The sequence below is a fragment of the Erpetoichthys calabaricus genome, chromosome 9 (genome assembly GCF_900747795.2).
Source record: "Erpetoichthys calabaricus chromosome 9, fErpCal1.3, whole genome shotgun sequence".
Classification (NCBI taxonomy): Eukaryota; Metazoa; Chordata; class Cladistia; order Polypteriformes; family Polypteridae; genus Erpetoichthys; species Erpetoichthys calabaricus.
In genome coordinates this window covers 117,692,931-117,718,457 of record NC_041402.2, presented here as the reverse complement: position 1 = coordinate 117,718,457, position 25,527 = coordinate 117,692,931, and the positions used below count along the sequence as shown (strand labels likewise).

At 38.1% G+C, this 25,527-nt stretch overlaps 1 protein-coding gene across 1 annotated transcript in view; it reads left to right on the top strand.

The window, feature by feature from the left end:
- The window catches only part of LOC114657624 (transcription initiation factor TFIID subunit 4-like), a 458,757-nt gene that overhangs the window by 133,813 nt on the left and 299,417 nt on the right, over positions 1–25,527 (top strand). Inside the window, exon 3 of the mRNA XM_051932232.1 lies at positions 3,985–4,206. Coding sequence (XP_051788192.1) covers positions 3,985–4,206 — 222 coding nt within the window. The remainder of the gene's footprint in view (positions 1–3,984; positions 4,207–25,527) is intronic.

Genomic DNA, 25,527 nt, shown 5'->3' with positions numbered 1-25,527 from the left:
TATATATATATATATATGTGTGTATATGTATATATGTATATATATATATATATATATATTTATATATGTGTATATGTATATATATATATATGTGTGTATATGTATATATGTATATATATATATATATATATACACACACACATATATTGTGATTGCCCGGACACCACCAGTCGGAAACCACATCTTTATAAAATCCACACGTTTATTTCTCCCAAATAAACACAGGTTCCAAAACACCACACAATGCACAAAGCAATAATCATCCCAATAAAGTCCTTTTTCTCTCAGTCCTTGGCCACCTATCTCCTCCTGGGAGCTTTGTCCAACTCCCACTCCCGACTCTGGCTCCTCGATTGCTGGAAGGCGGCCCCTTTTATTCTTGCCCGGATATACTCCAGGTGTCTAATGACGTTCTTCCGGCAGCACTTCCTGGTGTGGCGGAAGTGCTGTTCTTTGCTCCGGAAGCACTCCGAGAGTCCCTGGCAGGTTCCTCCGCCATCTTACCGAGTGTGGCGTAAATAACTATTTCTGAGTCCTATGAGGCTTGAGGCGCCCCCTGGCGGTGGCCACGGATCCCAACAGGCCAGAAGCTCTTTGTTCTTCTCCCTTGGTCCTCTCTTGCTCCAGGGCGGTTGCCCCCTCGTGGCCTGGAAGCTATTCCTGACACCTACCGGTTCTTTTAGGCATCCCGGCCAGGTAATGACCCCAGCAATCTGCCACAGTATATATATGTATATGTATGTGTATGTATGTGTGTATATATGTGTATATGTGAGTGTATATATGTATATGTATGTATGTGTATATATGTATGTATGTATGTGTGTATATATGTATGTATGTATGTGTATATGTATGTATGTGTGTGTATATATATATGTATGTATGTGTATATGTATGTATGTGTGTGTATATATATATATATCTATGTATGTATATGTATATGTATATGTGTGTGTATATATGAATATGTAAGTGTGTGTGTATGTATGTATGTGTATATATACAGTGGAACCTCGGGTTTGTGAGCATAATTCGTTCCGGAAACGTCCTCGTAGTCCAAAGCACTATCAAAGTGAATTTCCCCATAAGAAATAATGGAAACTCAGATGATTTTTTCCACAACCCAAAACTATTCAGATAAAAATGATTAATACAAAATGTAAAGTAAAAATACATAAAACAAATTAACTTGCACTTTACCCAACGGGATGACACGCGGAAGAGCGTCCCAAAGCAATCTCAGTCTCCCAGCGCTGTAGCAGTTATCCGTAAAAGCGAATCCGAAAAGATTGTGGACATGCTATAAGCGCCTGCCGTCAATGGGTGATACAAGGAACAAGGAACATTATAAATGTGCAGGGCCCTGCCTGACTGCTGTCTTTTTGTATAAATAACCGCGCTGTTGCTGTTTCAAGCTGAATAAAGCTTGTGTTGCTAAAGTACTGAGACTCGGCTTCGTGTTATAGGGTGCAAGACGGGGACTCGCACGTCACAGCGCACACACACTCAAACACACACACACGAGCAAGCACACATACATACACACACACGAGCGAGCACACATACATACACACACACACGGGCACGCACACACACAGTCACAATGCTAATGCTGTAGTAAACACTATACGCTCGTACGGATGTTGACTATATGAGTGAGGCACGCCGACTCAGACGGAGAATAGGAGACGATTGCCCACAATCCCGCAGTGAGAGAGAGAGAGAAGAACCATCAGCTCAGTTGTGATCACATGAGCAGCAGCAGAGAAAGCGTATACAGTACATACTACTCGTACTGCAAGACCTCGCTCGTTTATCAAGTGAAAATTTATTAAAAATTTTTGCTCATCTTGCAAAACACTCGTAAACCAAGTTACTCGCAAACCGAGGTTCCACTATATATGTATGTGTGTGTATTTATATATGTGTATATATATATGTATGTGTGTGTATGTATGTGTGTATATATATGTATGTGTATATATATATATGTACAGTGGGGCAAAAAAGTATTTAGTCAGCCACCAATTGTGCAAGTTCTCCCACTTAAAAAGATGAGAGAGGCCTGTAATTTTCATCATAGGTATACCTCAACTATGAGAGACAAAATGAGAAAAAAAAAATCCAGAAAATCACATTGTTTGATTTTAAAGAATTTATTTGCAAATTATGGTGGAAAATATGTATTTGGTCACCTACAAACAAGCAAGATTTCTGGCTCTCACAGACCTGTAACTTCTTCTGTAAGAGGCTTCTCTGTCCTCCACTCGTTACCTGTATTAATGGCACCTGTTTGAACTCGTTATCAATATAAAAGACACCTGTCCACAACCTCAAACAGTCACACTCCAAACTTCACTATGGCCAAGACCAAAGAGCTGTCAAAGGACACCAGAAACAAAATTATAGACTTGCACCAGGCTGGGAAGACTGAATCTGCAATAGGTAAGCAACTTGGTGTGAAGAAATCAACTGTGGGAGCAATTATTAGAAAATGGAAGACATACAAGACCACTGATAATCTCCCTCGATCTGGGGCTCCACGCAAGATCTCACCCCGTGGAGTCAAAATGATCACAAGAACGGTGAGCAAAATCCCAGAACCACACGGGGGGACCTAGTGAATGACCTGCAGAGAGCTGGGACCAAAGTAACAAAGGCTACCATCAGTAACACACTACGCCGCCAGGGACTCAAATCCTGCAGTGCCAGACGTGTCCCCCTGCTTAAGCCAGTACATGTGCAGGCCCGTCTGAAGTTTGCTAGAGAGCATTTGGATGATCCAGAAGAGGATTGGGAGAATGTCATATGGTCAGATGAAACCAAAATAGAACTTTTTGGTAAAAACTGTACTCGTCGTGTTTGGAGGAGAAAGAATGCTGAGTTGCATCCAAAGAACACCATACCTACATCATGCTTTGGGGGCTGTTTTTCTGCAAAGGGACCAGGACGACTGATCTGTGTAAAGGAAAGAATGAATGGGGCCATGTGTCGTCAGATTTTGAGTGAAAACCTCCTTCCATCAGCAAGGGCATTGAAGATGAAACGTGGCTGGGTCTTTCAGCATGACAATGATCCCAAACACACCGCCCGGGTAACGAAGGAGTGGCTTTGTAAGAAGCATTTCAAGGTCCTGGAGTGGCCTGGCCAGTCTCCAGATCTCAACCCCATTGAAAATCTTTGGAGGGAGTTGAAAGTCCGTGTTGCCCAGCGACATCCCCAAAACTTCACTGCTCTAGAGGAAATCTGCATGGAGGAATGGGCCAAAATACCAGCAACAGTGGGTGAAAACCTTGTGAAGACTTACAGAAAGCGTTTGACCTCTGTCATTGCCAACAAAGGATATATAACAAAGTATTGAGATGAATTTTTGTTATTGACCAAATACTTTTTTTCCACCATAATTTGCAAATAAATTCTTCAAAAATCAGACTTTCTGGATGTGATTTTCTGGAATTTTTTTTCTCATTTTGTCTCTCATAGTTGAGGTGTACCTATGATGAAAATTACAGGCCTCTCTCATCTTTTTAAGTGGGAGAACCTGCACAATTGGTGGCTGACTAAATACTTTTTTGCTCCACTGTATATGTGTGTGTATGTATGTGTGTATATATATATATATATATATATATATATATATATGTATATATATATATATATATGTATATATATATATATATATGTATATATATATATATATATATATATATATGTATATATATATATGTATATGCATGTGTGTGAATGTGTATGTATATTTTTGGGGGGACCCAAAAATAACCGGAAATAAATAAATAACCTAACAACAACAAAATTCCGGTTATTTTTGGGTCCCCCCTCATTTATATAGAATGTATGTGTGTGTGTATGTATAAGGTCAAGTTTTAAGCAAGTATTTTAGTCAAGTGTTTTTGTAGTTTCAAACGTTATGCATTGCTTTGATGTTGCTTTTTCTTTTTTAATTGACCTAATATTGTTTAGGAAAAATACTTTTTTCTTTCTTTTCAGAAACCAACCCAGACTTCAGTGGCAGTGTCAGCATCAGTGACAGCACCACAGCCACCAGTTACAGTCATTACAGGATGTCAAAATCCCACTCAGGGTCAACCCCAGCCAACTGTTCAGTCTGCTATATCTTCCCAGGTTGCACCAAGTACAGGAGTTACCAGTTCTCCAGCACCTGGAGTTTCTGTCATTTCACAGGTATCCATGTTCTTTTTGCATAATCACACAATAAGATATTTGGGTTTGTTTACATGTCCATTTTATTTAATTATTGGATTTCCTAGCTTTACATCATCAAGTTAAAAACCATTTCCTAAAAGTACTAAATTGCTAGTACATCTTCTTATTTCGTCAAGTCATCCGTGTTTTTGATGATAATGTATAAGTCATGGTCTGACTAATGTTTTTCTTCATAATATGGCTTTTTCTATTTACAGTGCATCCGGAAAGTATTCACAGCGCATCACTTTTTCCACATTTTGTTATGTTATAGCCTTATTCCAAAATGGATTAAATTCATTTTTTTCCTCAGAATTCTACACACAACACCCCATAATGACAACGTGAAAAAAGTTTACTTGAGATTTTTGCAAATTTATTAAAAATAAAAAAATTGAGAAAGCACATGTACATAAGTATTCACAGCCTTTGCCATGAAGCTCAAAATTGAGCTTAGGTGCATCCTCTTTCCCCTGATCATCCTTGAGATGTTTCTGCAGCTTAATTGGATTCCACCTGTGGTAAATTCAGTTGATTGGACATGATTTGGAAAGGCAAACATCTGTCTATATAAGGTCCCACAGTTGACAGTTCATATCAGAGCACAAACCAAGCATGAAGTCAGAGGAATTGTCTGTAGACCTCCGAGACAGGATTGTCTCGAGGCACAAATCTGGGGAAGGTTACAGAAAAATTTCTGCTGCTTTGAAGGTCCTAATCAGCACAGTGGCCTCCATCATCCATAAGTGGAAGAAGTTCGAAACCACCAGGACTCTTCTTAGAGCTGGCTGGCCAACTAAACTGAGCGATCTGGGGAGAAGGGCCTTAGTCAGGGAGGTGACCAAGAACCCGATGGTCACTCTGTCAGAGCTCCAGAGGTCCTCTGTGGAGAGAGGAGAACCTTCCAGAAGGACAACTATCTCTGCAGCAATCCATCAATCAGGCCTGTATGGTAAAGTGGCCAGACGGAAGCCACTCCTTAGTAAAAGGCACATGGCAGCCTGCCTGGAGTTTGCCAAAAGGCACCTGAAGGACTCTCAGACCATGAGAAAGAAAATTATCTGGTCTGATGAGACAAAGATTGAAGTCTTTGGTGTGAATGCCAGGCGTCACGTTTGGAGGAAACCAGGCACCGCTCATCAACAGGCCAATACCATCCCTACAGTGAAGCATGGTGGTGGCAGCATCATGCTGTACGGATGTTTTTCAGTGGCAGGGACTGGGAGACTAGTCAGGATAAAGGGAAAGATGACTGCAGCAATGTACAGAGACATCCTGGATGAAAACCTACTCCAGAGCGCTATTGACCTCAGACTGGGGCGACGGTTCATCTTTCAGCAGGACAACGACCCTAAGCACACAGCCAAGATATCAAAGGAGTGGCTTCAGGACAACTCTGTGAATGTCCTTGAGTGGCCCAGCCAGAGCCCAGACTTGAATCCGATTGAACATCTCTGGAGAGATCTTAAAATGGCTGTGCACCGACGCTTCCCATCCAACCTGATGGAGCCTGAGAGGTGCTGCAAAGAGGAATGGGTGAAACTGGCCAAGGATAGGTGTGCCAAGCTTGTGGCATCATATTCAAAAAGACTTGAGGCTGTAATTGCTGCCAAAGGTGCATCGACAAAGTATTGAGCAAAGGCTGTGAATACTTATGTACACGTGATTTCTCAGTTTTTTTATTTTTAATAAATTTGCAAAAACCTCAAGTAAACTTATTTCACGTTGTCATTATGGGGTGTTGTGTGTAGAATTTGGAACAAGGCTGTAACATAACAAAATGTGGAAAAAGTGATGCGCTGTGTATTCTTTCCGGATACACTGTAAGTGACTGATTTCACAATTCATTGGTTACTTGTAGTCTCCGTATTATTACTAGTTGTATTAATTATGATGTATTACTTTTCTCTGTGGAGTAAGTTTGCCAAATATTTGCTGATGTTAATCAGCAAGATGGAGTTTTTGAGTTACATGAAAAAAGTTGAGAATTTTTTTGGCCTATTAAATATAGCTCACACTGAATTTCATTGCCTTCATAAAAGAAATCTATATAAATAAAACCATAGTATATTTGTTTGTCTATTTTTTCGAAAATCATTCTAAAACAGCTTTACTGATTTTTTTTGTTGATTTTTTGATTTTTTTTTTATATAAAAGTTTGCATTTGTGTCGTTGTTGGTCCATTTTAAAATATAGACTGCGTGAGTTTTCCTCCGCTTTTCTCCTTGATTGACTCCAGGAAAGCGATCATTGTGTTGTTGTAAGTGTCCCCGGTTATGTTTGTGTTGTGTGGCATGAACTCCAGAAGCAAAAGTCCTTCAATATTCCAGAAGACAGTTGCCATGAATTTGCCTGCATATTTTCTGTCTGGAACTTTTTTGGCTTGGGGGATGACTTGTGCTTCCACTGCATTGGGTCTATTTTGGACTTAGGATCTTATGATAGGCCCAAGTCTCATCTCCAGTCAACAGATGAAAAAATTCACATGGTCTTCTCGGAGTATCTCTAAGTTCTCCTGACAGCACTATAGCCTCGTGGCCTGCTGACATTATTTCAGCATTATTGGAACCCATCTTGCACTGAACTGTGACATGCCAAACATTTTATGAATTATTTTACAAACTGTACCTGCCAAGATGCCAATTTCTTCAGCTATTTGGGAAGCCTTAATTTGTCTGACAAAATTAAATCCTCGACTTTCTTGCATATTTCTGTGGATGTTGCTTCCACTGGCCGTCCAGTGTGAGGGTCATCTTCAGAAGACTCTACCCCACTTACACTGCTTGCTTCAAAATTTTACTTTGTAGGAAGATGGGACAGACTCGCCATAAACTATAGTCATGTGTTCATGGGTCTCCTTTGGCTTTTTCCCTTGTTTTGTGAAAAATTTTATTATTGAACGTTGCTCCAGATCTGGCATTTTCTTACTTGATGCGCATGAGGACTCTCCTGACATCTTGTCTCCTGGAATTTTAGACTTACACTGAGCCACAACTGTGCACAAGTAACCTTGAGACGTGTCACAACATACCCTGACTTGTTTCAGCATTCTATGTACTTTCTTTCATACTCAGGTAGATAAAATATACAGTAAAAGGTAATCAGTGCAGGGGCTGTTATCTGAAAATGAAATTTAACAAGATGCAATATATTGCATGATGTTTCTTTGACTGCTAACCTATGGTCTGCTTATGTAAATAAGTGCCACGTGGCGCTGCCATTGGTATTGTTATTAATTACATGTTTTTTCCCTAAAAACCACTGAGGTTCATTTAAGATACTATTAATTCTTTATAAAGTGGGAAACCATTGTTATCCAATGGAATTACAAAATAAATTGATAACTTTTTTTTTAATTAATTTTCTGTGTTTATCTCCTTAGCGTTAGACCTGAGGGTTACTCGGGCTGAGAAAACCGTGCTAAATGCGCTAGTCTCGAGTGTCATTCAGGCAACTGTACAGATGCGTCTTGCGTAAGCTTTAGAACCGAGAATCACTCGGGATGTAGAAGTGCTGTCAGTGCTGCCGTTCTTTGGAGATGAAATATCTGCACTTTACCAACAATTAAGACTTTGATGAGAATGCCCACTCACCACCGAAAATAAAGAAAATTTGAGAGATATGCCAGGCCTTTGTTGTAAAATTTCGGAGCATTTACATTCTGGACCATGATTTCAGCTTCAATGAAAGTCTCATGGCTTGTAAGGGTAGACTGTCATGGATACTTTACATTGTGTCAGAAAAGAGCAAGATTTGGAATTATACTTTACAAGCTTTGTGAATCTAAAACGGAATACATTTGGGATTTGGTTCTGTACACAGGGAAAGGGATAATGTTTGATCCGAAATGCAATCAGTATGGCGTTGCTACGTCATCTGTGCCGACTTTGATAGATGCTCTAGAAGTGAGGTGTGCTGGTAGCTTGACAAAAGAGTAAAGTACTTGCGCTGAAATGGAAGGATAAGTGTGGTAGAAATTTAACATCTTATTAAGGAAAGAAACATCCCCTAACAGGGCAAATCAGTCATTAGGCAAGAGAAAAGCTATTCATTTTATCTTTTAATTACTCCTCAGCAAAATGCCTTGGAGGGAGCATTCTTCACATGCTGTTTGTTACAGCATGATGAGAGTGGTCAGAATGGTCTGTTACAGCATGATGAGAATGGTCAGAGAAAACAAAGAATAGAGGTTCATTTTATAAACTACTGAATTTACATGCAGTGTCAATCAATGCATACATTTACTCTGGTTGGTTCATTGGTTTACACCCAGTTAATTTATATAAAACTAGCAAAATAACCGCACATCGCAGCGGAGAAGTAGTGTGTTATAAAGAAGTTATGAAAAAGAAAAGGAAACATTTTAAAAATAAAGTTACATGATTGTCAATGTTATTTGGGCTTCGTACGTATATTGGAATTCGCAGAAATAGTGAGGAGGGGTTTCCCCTATCTATATATACAGTTTAGGGGGTACACCCATTTCCCCCCTTGGGTGTTGCAATAGGACATGAAACATACCTAACTTTTGTAAGTACACTGCAAAGAATGAGCATGTGAAATTTCAGCTTCCGACCTATATGGAAAGTGGAAGAATTAGTGATGAGTCAGTGAGGGCTTTGCCTTTTATATGTATACTAGCAAAATACCCGCTCTTCGCAGCGGAGAAGTAGTGTGTTAAAGAGGTTATGTAAACATATATATACATATATATACATATACACATCCACATATATATATACATATACACATCCACATATATATATACATATACACATCCACATATATATATATATATATATATATATATATGTATATATATACACATACATATACACACATACATAAACACACACATATACATATATACATTCATACATAGTGCGTTGTAACACGGGCTGTGATTGTTACATGGGAGGGAGACGACAAATCACAGCTTCCCGCTTTATAATCGGGCATTGGTGCTTTGACTGATGCCTAGATCCCACAGTATGTCCCCTTAGGAGAGGCGTTAGGCAAGTGTAATTGAATAGTGGTGCTGCAAGTTTAGCTTTACACCTGTTTTAAAGGCTTATTGACTGAAGGGGCTTTCATGAAAAAACTTAGGGCTTTGGTATAGGATACACCCTCCACAAGTTAAGGAAGTAAAAACAAAGGTATATATTTCTGTTTTATTTAAACCTTTTATGTTTGCATGCGGGCGGCATGGTGGCGCAGTGAAAGGTGCCAGTTAGGAGACCCTGGTTCGCTTCCCTGCGTGGAGTTTGAATGTTCTCCCCATTTCTGTCTGGGTTTCCTCCCGGTACTCCGGTTTCCTCCCACAGTCCAAAGACATGCAGGTTAGGTGCATTGGCGATTCTAAATTGTCCCTGGTATGTGGGTGTGTGCGCCCTGCGGTGGGCTGGCACCTTGCCCGGGGTTTGTTTCCTGCCTTGTGCCCTGTGTTGGCAGGGATTGGCTCCTGTATTTAAGATATAGCGGGTTGGATAATGGATGGATGGACATTTGTATGCATAGCCCCATTTGCCCGTTTTCGTTTTTTTTCTTCAGTAATATTTCAGCAAACCCGGAGCTTGTCAGTTCAAATCCTGGTACTGACACCACTGTGTGACCCTGAGGAAGACACTTCACCTGCCTGTGCTGCAAAAAACAAAAGTAATGTAACAAATTGTACCTCAGATGTTGCAAGTTGCTGGAATAAAGGCATAAGTAAAATAGATAAATATGTATTATACACATAGGAACTATTAATTTATTTTCAGTTAAGTCATCTGCAGCAAACCTTTATAAATGAGGGTTTCTCCTTTTTAGATAGTGCAAACTGTTTCTTCTTCATTGACGTTTTCTCTTGGAGAGCTTTTTTCATTTCATTGAAAATTAAAGCAGCAGCTGCCAAAATATGTAGCTTTCTTATTAATTTTTCAACTTTGTGTAAAATAACTTTATAAAGTAACATAAAAGGTTTAAATACTGGTTATCCTTTTACACTAAAATATTACTAAAGAGATACAAAAAAAGTAAAATGCATATGTTGTTTTTCTTTAAGGAGATTAAATATTACTGAAGAAAGAAAAAAAAAAACTAAAACAGCCAAATGGGGCTATGCATACAAACTTAAAAGGTTTAAATAAGACAAATATATGCTTTTATTTTTACTTCCTTAACTTGTGGAGGGTGTATCCTGTAGCAAAGCCCTAACTTTTTTCGTGAAAGCCCGTTTCAGTCAATAAGTCTTAAAAACACGTGTAAAGATATTGACAATAAGCTACGCAAACCCACCAAGACATGGAATCGTTTAAATCAAGTATCAATACATCTTCCTTTCTTAAAGAGAAGTAAGGCAGTACTTATAAGCTTAGTAATGTTATACATTTCAAATGCTACTTTGTTAAACTTTATCACTTCAAACAACTGAACTATCCAGAACATTTCAGGCATATATCCAGCATTCAAACTATGTATAAAAAGCACAACTGTTAAAGGAATTCAGCATTTCTTAATTGAAAATGTTCCTTTAATCCTCAACATGTCTCAATGAGTCGTTCTGTTGGTTTTACTTGATGTTTTGATCTTCTGGTTAATTGTGTTTGCAGTTGAGATGTTCTTTCCTGATTTATACTTGTTTTCTCATTAATATTTGTTTCGCTGGTGTTAGTGTTCTGATTAGAGGTTATTGGTCCTTTGATGTCTCAATGGTTTCTTCTTAGAACAGCTCCTATTACGCAATTCCATCACATACTGGTCTATTGTTTCGCCGCTTTTCTGGAAACATGTAAAAAACTTGTGCCGCTCAAACGTCACATTGCGCTTTGGGTTGCAATACGCTTCGAATTTTTCAACTATTTTGTTCAATTTCATATTGTCTCCATCTTCTTCAAACTGAAAATTGTTATACACCTCTAGCGCCTCTTCGCCAATTACATGTAGAAGCATAGACGCTTTCATTTTTTCACTTTTCCTATCTGCTTCAATCGCAGCAAGATACAACTCGAATCTCTGTTTAAATCTTTACCAATTTTCAGCTACATTTCCCTTTAACTGGAGATTTGGTGGGGGCTGTAATCCTTCCATATTTTTTTTTCTCTTTTGCTAGAACGTCTTAGCGCTTTCTGACCACGTTTTCGGGTTACTCACAGACATGAGATTCGTTCAAAAGCTGAACCTCTTCTTCACATTCCTCTTCCAATCCGCCACTTCTGACACCATGTAGTGATCTTGTTAGGTTCGTAGTTTAATCAATACACTGGACTGAAAGATATAATAACTTTTTAATAGACAGACTTTAGAGACATTTACTGTACATGTTACTACTCGTTCTTTAGTTCACGCCCATTCTCCTACTTGCATCGGCATTCACAGGCATTACTAATCATTCTGTAAGTATCCCTTAATAGACCTTACTAATCAACTATCATTACAAAATCCAACGTGGTTTGTGCCCTTCAGAATGAAAACAGTTTGCATTTACTTTTTTAATAAAAGGCGAGCTTTTAAGCCTGAGAAATCATCCCGTAAATGCACACGTTTAATTGCACATGTGTTAATATGTATGCTTACACAGTATTAAACCCACCAAGACATGGAATCGTTTAAATCAAGGCGCTGCGCTACCTTCTTCCAGATCGGCCCCAAGGCGTTTCACGTGATTACGTAGGAGGCGTGATGACGCGATACGCAACTCCGCCCCCGTCCATTACAGTATATGGACAAAAAAGAGGTTCCAGTTATGACCGTTACGCTTTGAATTTCGAAATGAAACCTGCCTAACTTTTGTAAGTAAGCTGTAAGGAATGAGCCTGCCAAATTTCAGCCTTCCACCTACACGGGAAGTTGGAGAATTAGTGATGAGTGAGTGAGTCAGTCAGTCAGTCAGTGAGGGCTTTGCCTTTTATTAGTATAGATAAATAAAAGTCTTGTTATATTATATTCTGGTTCTTCTTATACAGTACCTTTGAGTTGCGCAACCACCTTGGAATTTCTGTGCATGTAACAATTGTCCATTCTCGTTTATGAGACATCTGCTGATTTCTTAGTCATCCTTCAGTACATTTTGTATATTACATCAACATTTCTTATGGTACATTGATTACTTTAACTATTTTTCCTAAACCAATTCTTTTATTTCAGTGTACATTTTGTTGTTCTCTTGATCTTTATCTGGTTTCCTGGTGTGCCTGATCAGGTTTCTGACATTTATTAAGCCTTTATGCTGTTTCTTTAAGATAAATGCTATGTTACCCTAAAATTATTCTTCCACACTCCCCGCTTTGGGACTTTTTAAAATCCCACTAAAATTGTAAGGACCAGTTTCCTACTGCAACTCTATTCTCAATCTGTATAAAATGTTTACACAAAATATGTCCCCCCTTTGGGGCTTAAAAGAAGTAAGATTCCCAGCTTGCTAAATTTGGGGGATAACAGAAATCAGTGGAAATCATTAATACCAAAGATAAATCAATAATAGCAAATAAAATCAGTAACAGTTAACATTGAAAATCAAGTCAATGACATATATCAAAGTCCTTTTTCTTCAGAGTATCCCAGCATTACATGCTTTCCCCTATAAATTTCAGATATGTGTCCCATAACCTCGCAACTTTCAAGTATGATGATAAAACATTGTCAACAACTATTTGATTTCCTTCTTATCCAACAAATATTAGCTGTTTTAGTTCACAGAAGTGTTCCTAGTCCTATATTTTTCATCAATGGTCAGATCATTTAATTGTTGTTGGAGGTGGTGATGGTGATACAGACAACTGAAGTATTTACTTTAAAAACATCCAAAGTCCCTAATTTATGGTGCCAGTGATGTTTACAACAATATCCAGAGATAGAATTCTTATACAAACCATGCTTACATCCTCTTGCTCTGATCCACAAAGTTGCCCCAATTTACAATCCTGCTGTGGTCTTAAATTAGATGATAACCTTTGCTGCATAAAACCAGCTATCTTGCTGAAAGTAGGTGTCAATCCTCCCTTCAGAAGATGTCAACTGTACTTTCATTAATGCAAGCCACTGGCTCATGTCAAGGTCACTTTAAAATTGCAAGGGTTGTACCCAAGCTTCTTATTAATGTTAAAGTCTTCTGCCACCAGTTTGGATACTTGGTTTGTATCTAGGCTTTCCAATTTCACAAACTGCACACTCACCTCTCCATGCATAAGACACTCCATCTCTGTTGTGCCGAATTATTACTTTGTTTTGCTGTCTCTTCTGTATTACTTAGGCCCAAGATGCCATAATATATTATTTGTCCTGTATTGCCAACTATTTCTGTCTATATGACCCTAGTTACCCCAGTTCGTAAGAACACTTAGCATTATCCCACAAACTTCATTTCCTTAGTACCATATTCTCCAAACTTTAAAGGTTTGTACTGTACCCTGCATCTAATTTAGCACGTTTAAACCTTAAAACCCAATATCATAAAATGTGTGTCCTAATGTTGCATCTAATCCTAAGTTCCTTAATACATTAATATTCACATTTGTTCCATCCTTCTATATTAATTACTATTGCACAATAAAATTTACATTCTTCTTGAAAAACAATACTCAAACAAATGGTGCATTTTGTTTGTATCAAGAGACGTGTAGTTTAAACTTTATCTTCACCTTATATCAGTAGATTTAGACCTTTTGTCCTGAGTGTCTGTATTCCCAAAACACTTGACCGTACCTCAAGTTTACTTGAACTGTTTTATTCATTCTGTTATTAAAATCAATAACCAAGAAAGCTTAAATTGCTGTAAGTGCTAATAATCATATATTAAAATTTAATTAACAGTCCAAATTGCATAGAAACATTAATCCTTAAAACGTTTTGTTTTTCACCAAGTATCAATAGATTTATTAGAAACATTTATCCAAAAATATTTACTCTTACACATTGCCTGTACTCTAAGTACCGACCATGTTATGCTAATCACATTTTCTAAACTTGTTCAATTATACTACTCCAATTGCTATACAGGTTAAACAATTTAAATAATAATTGTGCAGTATTTCCTTTAATAAAATAGTTACAAATATTCAATAAATACATATTGCTTATGTAAAGGAGTTAATTTGCCTTGCAGTGTTTTCAGATAATTAGCCTTTCTTCCTATACCATCCGTAACTCCATGGTTCAAATATTCTCTTAAAAGATATTGATGCAGAAAAATACAGATTAGTATGTGGTTCCAACTCCTAGGTCAAGAAGAATTCAATTACTTGGTCAACAATTGTCATAAAATTGCAAATGAGTGGACAAATTGTAAGGTATATCAAAAGCACAGTTAAAGTGGGCTCTGGCAAAGAACATAGGACCCTTCCAAGGTTAAGGTTAATTATAGTTTTGCCTTTTTATATTAGTTTTTATTTCTATATTTTTTCTGACCTTACTTGGAAATTCAGTTTAGTTTTAGTTTTCCTTCATCGTGTATTTTTAGTTTTAATTTAGTTTTTATTTTACAAAGACATTCCTATTTTATTTTTATATTATATTAGTTTCAGATTTAGTTTTAGTTTTAGCAATAATGGTACGGTTAAAGAGGTACTATGGAGTTTAGCTTTTGTGTCAGAACTGTATACTTAACAGGTTTGGATAGGAGTTTAATGTTAGTGGAAGCTTGCTACACGACAAAGTTTTGTTTTTGTCTGATAAAAACAAGCATAAACAAAACCGGGTACTGAAAATGAATAATTTTACACAATTGTATAATTTTTAAAATATTTTCATTGTCATTTGTGCTGAACAAATCTGCGCTGACTGTTGGCACTTTTTTCTTTTCCTTTTATTGCCCAGAATGGGCCAATTTGTAATGAAATTTAGGTGAATTTTAAGGTGTGAGGGTTTTTTACTGTAAATGTCTACAGCACACAACATATCCTGCTCCAACAACAATTTGCTTATAAAGAATGTCTTCAATATTGCGTTCAAAAATCTCAAATACTGAGCTTTGTTATTTTCTACCAGCTGTATTGATCTCTGCTTCCATCTCAGGCACAAACAATTTATAGACAGAATTTTGCACCTACAGGCCTGAAAAGATACTGTATAAAAAAATAAGAAAAGAGATTCTACTGTGTTCTGACAGGTGTGACCATGAAAATCACTGGGGCTAAGGAAGAACAGGGCTCTTAGGCTTGAATCAGTGTGCAGACCCCACCTAGCTGTATTGAGGGGAAACAAAGAAAAACAAGCACGTAGTGTGAAGGTTAGGGGCAGTGAGACTTGCCCATGCATAAAAACAGTAAACCAATAATGAGCAGAGCAAGAGCAGATAATAGGAGTATGGACAGTCACAAAATGACAGCGACCGCATCTAAGATTAAAAACAATATATACATTATCTAAACCTGTTTATCCAGAACAGGATTGCAGGAACCTGGAGCCTGCTCAAGCAGGTTTGGATGCAAGGCAGGAAAAATCCCTGGTATACATACACATCCCAATATGTACAGTGGTGTGAAAAACTATTTGCCCCCTTCCTGATTTCTTATTCTTTTGCATGTTTGTCACACAAAATGTTTCTGATCATCAAACACATTTAACCATTAGTCAAATATAACACAAGTAAACACAAAATGCAGTTTGTAAATGGTGGTTTTTATTATTTAGGGAGAAAAAAAAATCCAAACCTACATGGCCCTGTGTGAAAAAGTAATTGCCCCCTGAACCTAATAACTGGTTGGGCCACCCTTAGCAGCAATAACTGCAATCAAGCGTTTGCGATAACTTGCAATGAGTCTTTTACAGCGCTCTGGAGGAATTTTGGCCCACTCATCTTTGCAAAATTGTTGTAATTCAGCTTTATTTGAGGGTTTTCTAGCATGAACCGCCTTTTTAAGGTCATGCCATAGCATCTCAGTTGGATTCAGGTCAGGACTTTGACTAGGCCACTCCAAAGTCTTCATTTTGTTTTTCTTCAGCCATTCAGAGGTGGATTTGCTGGTGTGTTTTGGGTCATTGTCCTGTTGCAGCACCCAAGATCGCTTCAGCTTGAGTTGACGAAACAGATGGCCGGACATTCTCCTTCAGGATTTTTTGGTAGACAGTAGAATTCATGGTTCCATCTATCACAGCAAGCCTTCCAGGTCCTGAAGCAGCAAAACAACCCCAGACCATCACACTACCACCACCATATTTTACTGTTGGTATGATGTTCTTTTTCTGAAATGCTGTGTTCCTTTTACGCCAGATGTAACGGGACATTTGCCTTCCAAAAAGTTCAACTTTTGTCTCATCAGTCCACAAGGTATTTTCCCAAAAGTCTTGGCAATCATTGAGATGTTTCTTAGCAAAATTGAGACGAGCCCTAATGTTCTTTTTGCTTAACAGTGGTTTGCGTCTTGGACATCTGCCACGCAGGCCGTTTTTGCCCAGTCACTTTCTTATGGTGGAGTCGTGAACACTGACCTTAATTGAGGCAAGTGAGGCCTGCAGTTCTTTAGACGTTGTCCTGGGGTCTTTTGTGACCTCTCGGATGAGTCGTCTCTGCGCTCTTGGGTAATTTTGGTCGGCTGGCCACTCCTGGGAAGGTTCACCACTGTTCCATGTTTTTGCCATTTGTGGATAATGGCTCTCACTGTGGTTCGCTGGAGTCCCAAAGCTTTAGAAATGGCTTTATAACCTTTACCAGACTGATAGATCTCAATTACTTCTGTTCTCATTTGTTTCTGAATTTCTTTGGATCTTGGCATGATGTCTAGCTTTTGAGGTGCTTTTGGTCTACTTCTCTGTGTCAGGCAGCTCCTATTTAAGTGATTTCTTAATTGAAACAGGTGTGGCAGTAATCAGTCCTGGGGGTGGCTACGGAAATTGAACTCAGGTGTGATACACCACAGTTAGGTTATTTTTTAACAAGGGGGCAATTACTTTTTCACACAGGGCCATTTAGGTTTGGATTTTTTTTCTCCCTAAATAATAAAAACCATCATTTAAAAACTGCATTTTGTGTTTACTTGTGTTATATTTGACTAATGGTTAAATGTGTTTGATGATCAGAAACATTTTGTGTGACAAACATGCAAAAGAATAAGAAATCAGGAAGGGGGCAAATAGTTTTTCACACCACTGTATGTTATGGCTGTTGTTAAGAGCAAAAAGAATGATATTTAAACTGTTTTGAGAGAGAGAGAGAGAAACATTGAAAAATTGGGGACAGATATTTTAAAACATAATTCTGCTACTGGATTATTTGAATAATTCTGCTACTGGATTATTTTCACAATATCAGGTATTTTGAGCTGTGAATATGAACTAAAAAACATAAATGAATAAATATAGAATAAATACAAAAACACATTAGTATGTTCAGCGTTTCATCACATGGCAGACTCTCTTTTGCCACCTACCTGTAGTTCAGTGGAGACATTGCCAACTTGGGAATTTTAAAAGGTTTATTTTGCTTCGTTGTTAAACGATGATTAAAGCAAAAGTGATTGGTCAGCAACAATATGCTGATCTTGTATGATGACCTTGTCAGTTTCTCGATCAGTGCCGTTATATTTTCAAAAATTGGGAGTGGTCTTCCCTAGACTTTCTTGTGTACTCAGATATGGGGATGGAAATTTGAGGAGTAAACCGCAAGTCAATGATTATATCATGTACATTAAAGAACCATCAACATCAAATCAAATTAATAATATATTGAACAATTATTATAAAAGTAAAGTTGAATAAATCGGACTGTGCAGCTGCATGAATAAAAAACAGTTGAGCATGTGGTCAGGTAAAATACCATTACCGGTTGATGGATTTGGTCCAAAAGTTAATACAGATCTACAATTCTGATTTAACAACCACATGCCAAATTTTATCCATCTATCAAGTTGTGTTTTTGAGATATCGTCTTCACGCACACACACGCATGTACACACGCACACACACACACACACACAAACAATTCCAAAAACAGTATTTTCAGACTTGGGGAGGTCTAAAACGTAAAGATTCTTCAAAAATGTTGAGGTCGATTTTTTTCATGATTACTATATTTTCTCTCTACTTCATATACTTCGTGTGCGAAGTGGCAGGTGAATTACTGTCAACAAAAAGCAGGCACCTGAGAAATAAACTGAAACATTACTCGTGATTTTTCTGTCCATACGGTAAAGTTTTTGTTGACCAGCACATTCCAATTTCAGGCATTTGAATTACATCTTGATATACAACTAGTGCGAAGAAATGCGGCACATAAACCGCTTCTATTCCACACGCTTTACGCGCATATTCAGCTCGCTCTGTCACTGCATATGCTGTGTGAACACCCGCCCACCATCACCAGCTGCCGTTCACTGGATGAATATATGCGGGCAGCTCGTGGTGGATGACTTTCAGTTAACGAGTTAAAAGTTATAAGGGTTAAAAACTAACAGCAAGAATATTCATTCAAAAATGGAAACTAAAATTATGTTTAGTAAATTATTATTTTATTTCAGTTAGTCGTTCCAGCTACTTTAATAGTTTTGTTTAGTTTTAGGTTTTCATTTTGGTTTTGTTAATTTTTTTATTTCAGTTTATGAAAATGTTTTTTAAATAATAGTTTCAGTTTTGATTTAGTTTTTGTTAATTATAATAACCTTGAACCCTGCACAGTAAAACTGTGAATCAGGTCTTTGGGTCCAATACCCCAGAACAAAGGATATCAATATCTGGAACTCTAGATCTAATGAATGAGGCTCTGGTCTGGATGCCATGCAGGCTGCCCTCTACAATTCTGGACCTATGATGATCTTTCGGCATCACCGGCACAGTTTAGTTGTTTGCAGCAGGAACCCGTGATCCCTTGGACTGGAATTTGAGTATTTTGTCCAGTAGTCTATTGGTCAGTGGCTTGGTCCATGTGTGTAAATTCTTAAAAATTACTTATGGATCCCATAAATAATGTCTCATTGGGGGTACCCCAAATCAAAAATAATGCTAGTGGTTAAACAGATGGTCATTTTATCTCGTCTCTGCTTGTCTCTTGGTCAATTTGTTTTTAATGGTCAAAAATGAATTCTGCAGGTGGCAAGTGCATGCACAAGTTTTCATTCAGTGTATCTATTATGTTCAGAAGTAGATACCTCAATAAAAAAATTCCTCTATAGTTGCTTCCAGTTTGGCCATTGTTGTGGGCTCCACTCAGTTAAATGTACTGTATATTCATCAAAACAAGTAAATCATCACAATATAAAATAAAGTCAGTCTTTTTATATAAGGGGTTTTGCCCTCTGCTTGCATTGCTCACCAAAGGGCCTGGGCTATGCGCCAGGCAGTTTACGTCTCTGCCACTCGCGTTGTGAAGAGAGGGGCTGAACCAAGGAGATGCGGTCACTCCTCTGAAGCCTACTCTTAAACAGTGATACAATGGAAAACAAATAGATTTTTTTTTTATATACCTACTGTTTGCTTGATCAGCTGCTGGCTTGCTGCTGCTGCCGTGCTGCGTGATCTGCATCTTGCGCAGCGCTTCAAACATTTAAAATCCTGTACAGCATCTGTCCTACTCTTTGTCTTTTATTTCCGGTTCCGGGCATGGTTAAATCTCTTGGTACAAAGTCTCGTCTCGCAGAATGCGAGTTCTTGATATTTTTTAGTTTATGATTTAAAAACAGAATAAGAATCTGAATATCTAACATCATCACATTAAAGTTCGATAAATTCTGAAAAGAATGATACCACACATACATACAGTATGTAGGTTTTAAAAGAAGCTCGATTTAAAGCGTGACAAAAAAGTATATTATACACACCAATGGAAAAGCATTCAGTTGTCTCAAAATATTCAAACTATTAGCACATAACCTTTACTGTTATACAAATCACTTTGCAACATTAAGATATCAGCCTATCCCCCCTTAGAGTGAATATGGAGCAGGAGGGTTTCAGTCAGTAAGAGCTCTCAAACCAATCACATTAATATTACAACTTCATAAGAGCCAAATATCATAACTCTTCTACAGAGAAGACATATACAGTGGGGCAAAAAAGTATTTAGTCAGCCACCAATTGTGCAAGTTCTCCCACTTAAAAAGATGAGAGAGACCTGTAATTTTCATTATAGGTATACCTCAACTCAAAGAAAGAAAAAAGTATTTTTCCTAAACAATATTAGGTCAATTAAAAAAGAAAAAGCAACATCAGACCAATGCATAATGTTTGAAACTACAAAAACACTTGACTAAAATACTTGCTTAAAACTTGACCTTATGTACTGTGTACACAAACATATATATATATATATATATATATATATATATATATATATATACACAGTGGAACCTCGAGATACGATCACCTCTGTATACGAGAAATTCAAAATACGAGGAAAGTATGAGCGAAAAATTCAGATCTAAATACGAGCATTGGCTCACGTAACGAGCCACGAGCCAGGCTGTGGGTATAGCTCGCGGCTTAGCGAGGGGGCGTGGTAGCTGTAGCGAGCCGCAGGGCGATCTGCGGTGTCTGCGTTTCTCACCTAAGTGCACAGGTGGGAAACTGCCCACATCCATGATTGTTCCTGTGGCTGATGGGCTGGGCAGGGTTGCCACCCGTCCTTTAAAATACGGAATCGTCCCGTATTTGAGAATGAAATTTTGCGTCCCGTTTTGAATCAATACGTATGCGTCCCTTATTTTTTTGTATTAAAAGTGGTAACCCTAGCAGCTGCCATGTCTTCCCCGCATATATAGAGAAGCGCGGGCCAGTTAAGGGGGAGAAGAAGTAAAAGAAAAGAGAGGAGAGGAGAGAGAACGGAGGTTGCAGGAGGAGGCAGGAATCCGCAGCAGTAGGAAGTCGGTGCGAGAGAGCGAGCGAGTACAGGCTCGCGTGTAGCTGAACTGGCTCACTGTAGCTGAACAGACGAGCCAAACAGCTGAAGCAGGACGGTGTAGAGAAGGTCAGCTGCATTAAGTGTCTCGCCTGTTGCAGAGCCCGCATGGGAGAAGCAGGTGAGACGCTAACAGAGAAGAAGCACCGGGGATTGTCATCTGTTTTTTTGAAGACTGCTTCCTGTTGACGTTTTAACCTCGTGTTAAAGGATTGTTATTCTTATGTACTTTAAACCTCCACTTCACAACTGTTTTAAGGATTATTTATTTAAAGATTTATTGAATGCTCTACTGCACTTTGGACACCTGTTTTGATTCTTTTAATAATCAGTTATATTATTTACCAGTGTTATTTATTAAAGGTAGACTACAGTATATATAATTTATCAGTGTTATTTGTTAGGAAAATTGATTTTTATGTTAATATATTTGGGATGCGGAACGGATTAACTGGATTTCCATTATTTTCAATGGGGACGTTTGTTCTAGATACGAGAAATTCGCTATACAAGCTCAGTGCTGGAACGAATTAAACTCGTATCTAGAGGTTCCACTGTATATATATATATATATATATATATATATATATATATATACACACAAGTAAGCCCGTGAATCGGAAATCCACGAATGGCAATCAGTTTCTGTTCCGTCCGATATTTGGATGGATGACATATCATGGAGGGTGGGTGCGTCTGGGGAAATGTCATTTAATTCAATAAGCATATCTGTACTAAAGCGGTTTCGTTTTGTGGAGACGTGATTCTGTTGCCTTTGCTGACACCGACTGCTGGCAGAGTGGAGCACAGCAAGTGTAGTTTACAGGTTGTGGTGTTCGTTTGCCAGCCACTGAGTCGGGGAAGCCACTGGGTTTGAGTCTGTGACCATTATGTGATCTATATTACTGGCACAGTGGATTAGAGCAAGTGTAGTGAACAGGTTGTGTTGTTTGGGTGCCACCTACTGACTCTGGCAAGCAGCTGCGTTTGACTCTGGGGCGTGCGCCACGGCGCAATATGCGCCTCGGTGGGAAGCCGCTGCGTGATGAAATATCATGGAGGGTATATGCGGTGGTGTGGGCGGTTGCGTCCGGGCAGCTGTACAACCTAGCATGCACGCTTTACCTGAGGTGTAGTTCACAGGTTGTAGGCATGGTAAAGTTTCCATTTAATTCAATAACCCTATTTGAACTAAAGCGGTTTCTTTGTGTGGGCGCCTTCGTTCATTGTTTGTATCCATGACTGTACAGGTTGTGTTGTTTGGGCGCCATCTACTGACTCTGGGAGGCCGCCGTGTTTTGGGAAGCCGCTGCATTTGACTCTGGGGTGGGCACCACGGCGCAGCATGTTGTGTGGTTTTGGGTGCCACCTACTGACTCTGGAAGCTGCGTTTGACTCTGGGGCGGGCGCCGCCGTGTTTTGGGATGCCGCTGCGTTTGACTCTGGACTCTGGGGCGGTCGCCAAGGCCGCAGTGCGCATGCGCCTCGGTGCGTCCGCCGTGCATAAATTAACTGTGGTTTAGTAAGATATATATATATATACATACACACACATACATATACATATATATATTTATATACACATACATACATACACACACATACAGTGGAGCAAAAAAGTATTTAGTCAGCCACCAATTGTGCAGGTTCTCCCACTTAAAAAGATGAGAGAGGCCTGTAATTTTCATCATAGGTATACCTCAACTATGAGAGACAAAATGAGAAAAAAAAATCCAGAAAATCACATTGTCTGATTTTTGAAGAATTTATTTGCAGATTATGGTGGAAAAAAAGTATTTGGTCAATAACAAAAATTCATCTCAATACTTTGTTATATATCCTTTGTTGGCAATGACAGAGGTCAAACGTTTTCTGTAAGTCTTCACAAGGTTTTCACACACTGTTGCTGGTATTTTGGCCCATTCCTCCATGCAGATCTCCTCTAGAGCAGTGAAGTTTTGGGGCTGTCGCTGAGCAACACGGACTTTCAACTCCCTCCAAAGATTTTCTATGGGGTTGAGATCTGGAGACTGGCCAGGCCACTCCAGGACCTTGAAATGCTTCTTACGAAGCCACTCCTTCATTACCCAGGCGGTGTGTTTGGGATCATTGTCATTCTGAAAGACCCAGCCACGTTTCATCTTCAGTGCCCTTGCTGATGGAAGGAGGTTTTCACTCCTTCCAAATCCACAATTTCAGAAATGTCTGCTATTGCACAATAAGAGGAGCAACAAACCATGGAATTAAAGAACGGGTTTAATTAATGACAAGAATCAGAGCCTCATTAAGCAAATGGTTGGAGTTAAATTGGTTGGAGTTTGAGGCCCTGACTTGGCTGTTGGCTCACTCACTTCACATTTCATTTCTGTTTGGGTGCCATTTAAGGAAAGAAATGAAACAATTCAGAGGAGTGATGAAGAAATTCAGGGAACATTTCTTAAAAACCAAGTCAATTAAAATTAATTCAAAAGAAGTTAATTAGCAGCAAAAACAGATCACTAATTAAGAAAAGGGTTAGAATGAAAACCTGCAGCCACTGCGGCCCTCGAGGACTTAAGTTGGGCGCCCCTGAATTAGACCATAAATTATAGAAAATAAATCTAAATCCTATTATCATTAAAACATTAACGTTGTACTTAACATTTAAGATATTCAAATTACTTGTGAACAAGGAGTGATGGGAAAAGAAATCAACATCTCATACTGTATCAAATGCCTTATAATTTAAAATCTAGTTTTTATTTAAAAATGCTCTCGGTAATTAGTTCAACATACCATTGCATTCAGTGCTTTAAAGAAAATATTTTGATATGTATAAAATTTAGCTATGCTTAATACTTAATATTGATTTATTTTACCCATAACCTCCTGTTAAGGCTAGTTAGTTGTTCATGCACACTTTTTTCATTGATATCCTCCTGAGGTGTTTCTTATGGCTTGTGTTGAATCTGTAGAAACAACACAGTCTATCTTTTTTGTTAGTTAACACCCTTTTTGTACAGCATATCTTAGTATAGATCGTTACCTAGACTGGAACCCAGTGTTCATCATCATCATTCTTGCTATGCTAGAGTGTATGTCTTTTTTTTCTTTAATTTAAAATTACTAAAAGAACTTCCATATGAGTGTGGCCAGTACTCAATGGAAAAGGGCACAAGCATTTATACTAAATTTGGAAACTTTTCATTAGGACTAATCATATTCATTTTTAAGTTTTAATCCAAAACAAATATTTATGTACACAATTACATTTCAATTGCCTCATTATTTCAAATAACACCACATATTTTCACACATTGTCATTAACCAAACATATTCCCAAACTCACTTAAATTCTTTGAAAGGCACTTCAGTCACAGATCTCTTTCACATACTGCAAGACATGCCTTTAAAACATTTAAAATTGACTCAAGTTTTAGTATTATTATTTAGCATCTACTATTTAAATCCATATGGATCTACTATTTAAAGCATTTACACACTCTTTTCCTCTTATTGCATACATTTGTTTTACTCCACACAGCGAATATACAAATTTGAACCTTCAGTTCCTGTTGCTGGGCAACAGTGCCAACCACTGGACCACTGTATCACCCTTACTTCAGTAATCTAACAGCCGATGGAAAGCATTTAAAGCATAACAAATATGCACCTTCACACACACACACACACACACACACACACACACACACATGCAGCACTTTATCCTTGAAAGAAATTGTTTCATTTATTTATAATTATCAAAGAACATTTTTCCCTAAGATTTGATCAGGGTCTGAAGGAAAGATGTTTTATATGTATAAACATTTTTATAAGCAAAGTGGAGATGTTTTCATTTTTATTAAATATTACACATTTTCAAAACTCACATTTTAACCCAAATTAACTCAGAGCTCTGGAAATTTCAGATATTTCTAAATTTGTGTGCACATAATATTTTACTTTAAACATTCAGTTTAATACAAGTACATTTCAGACAAAAGATGTCCTATTCACACGTCATTTCTTAGTCATAGAACAGCATTTTCAAACACATGGAGCATTCTTTGAACTTGTTTAAAGCATTTTCAAACACACCTGCCATTCATTTCACACATCCTCTCAATTTCTGATTTGCTGCATTGTATACTCATCTCGCATTCAGCTTCGCTGTGCATATAAATCTTAGCATATGACAATTCAAGGGCATACAAACATTATCCAACGCTGCACATTTACATTAAGACGTAAAGATAAACAGTGAAAAACAGACTCTAGAGAAGAATTTGTGAAATGCCTTTACCATCTAGACAATAGACTGCCTCTAATGATGCAACCTCTGAATGCTGCTGTGACTTCTGAAATGTAGCACAAGCCTCAGTGTCTACTCAACCACAGAGAGAATATACAGTCAGTACACAGAAAACAAACCTTACAAATCTATACTTGTGACAAAAATCTTACCTTTAATGTAAGCATTATTCTTTTTCTTACCAGTTACATTTTCCATACACTGT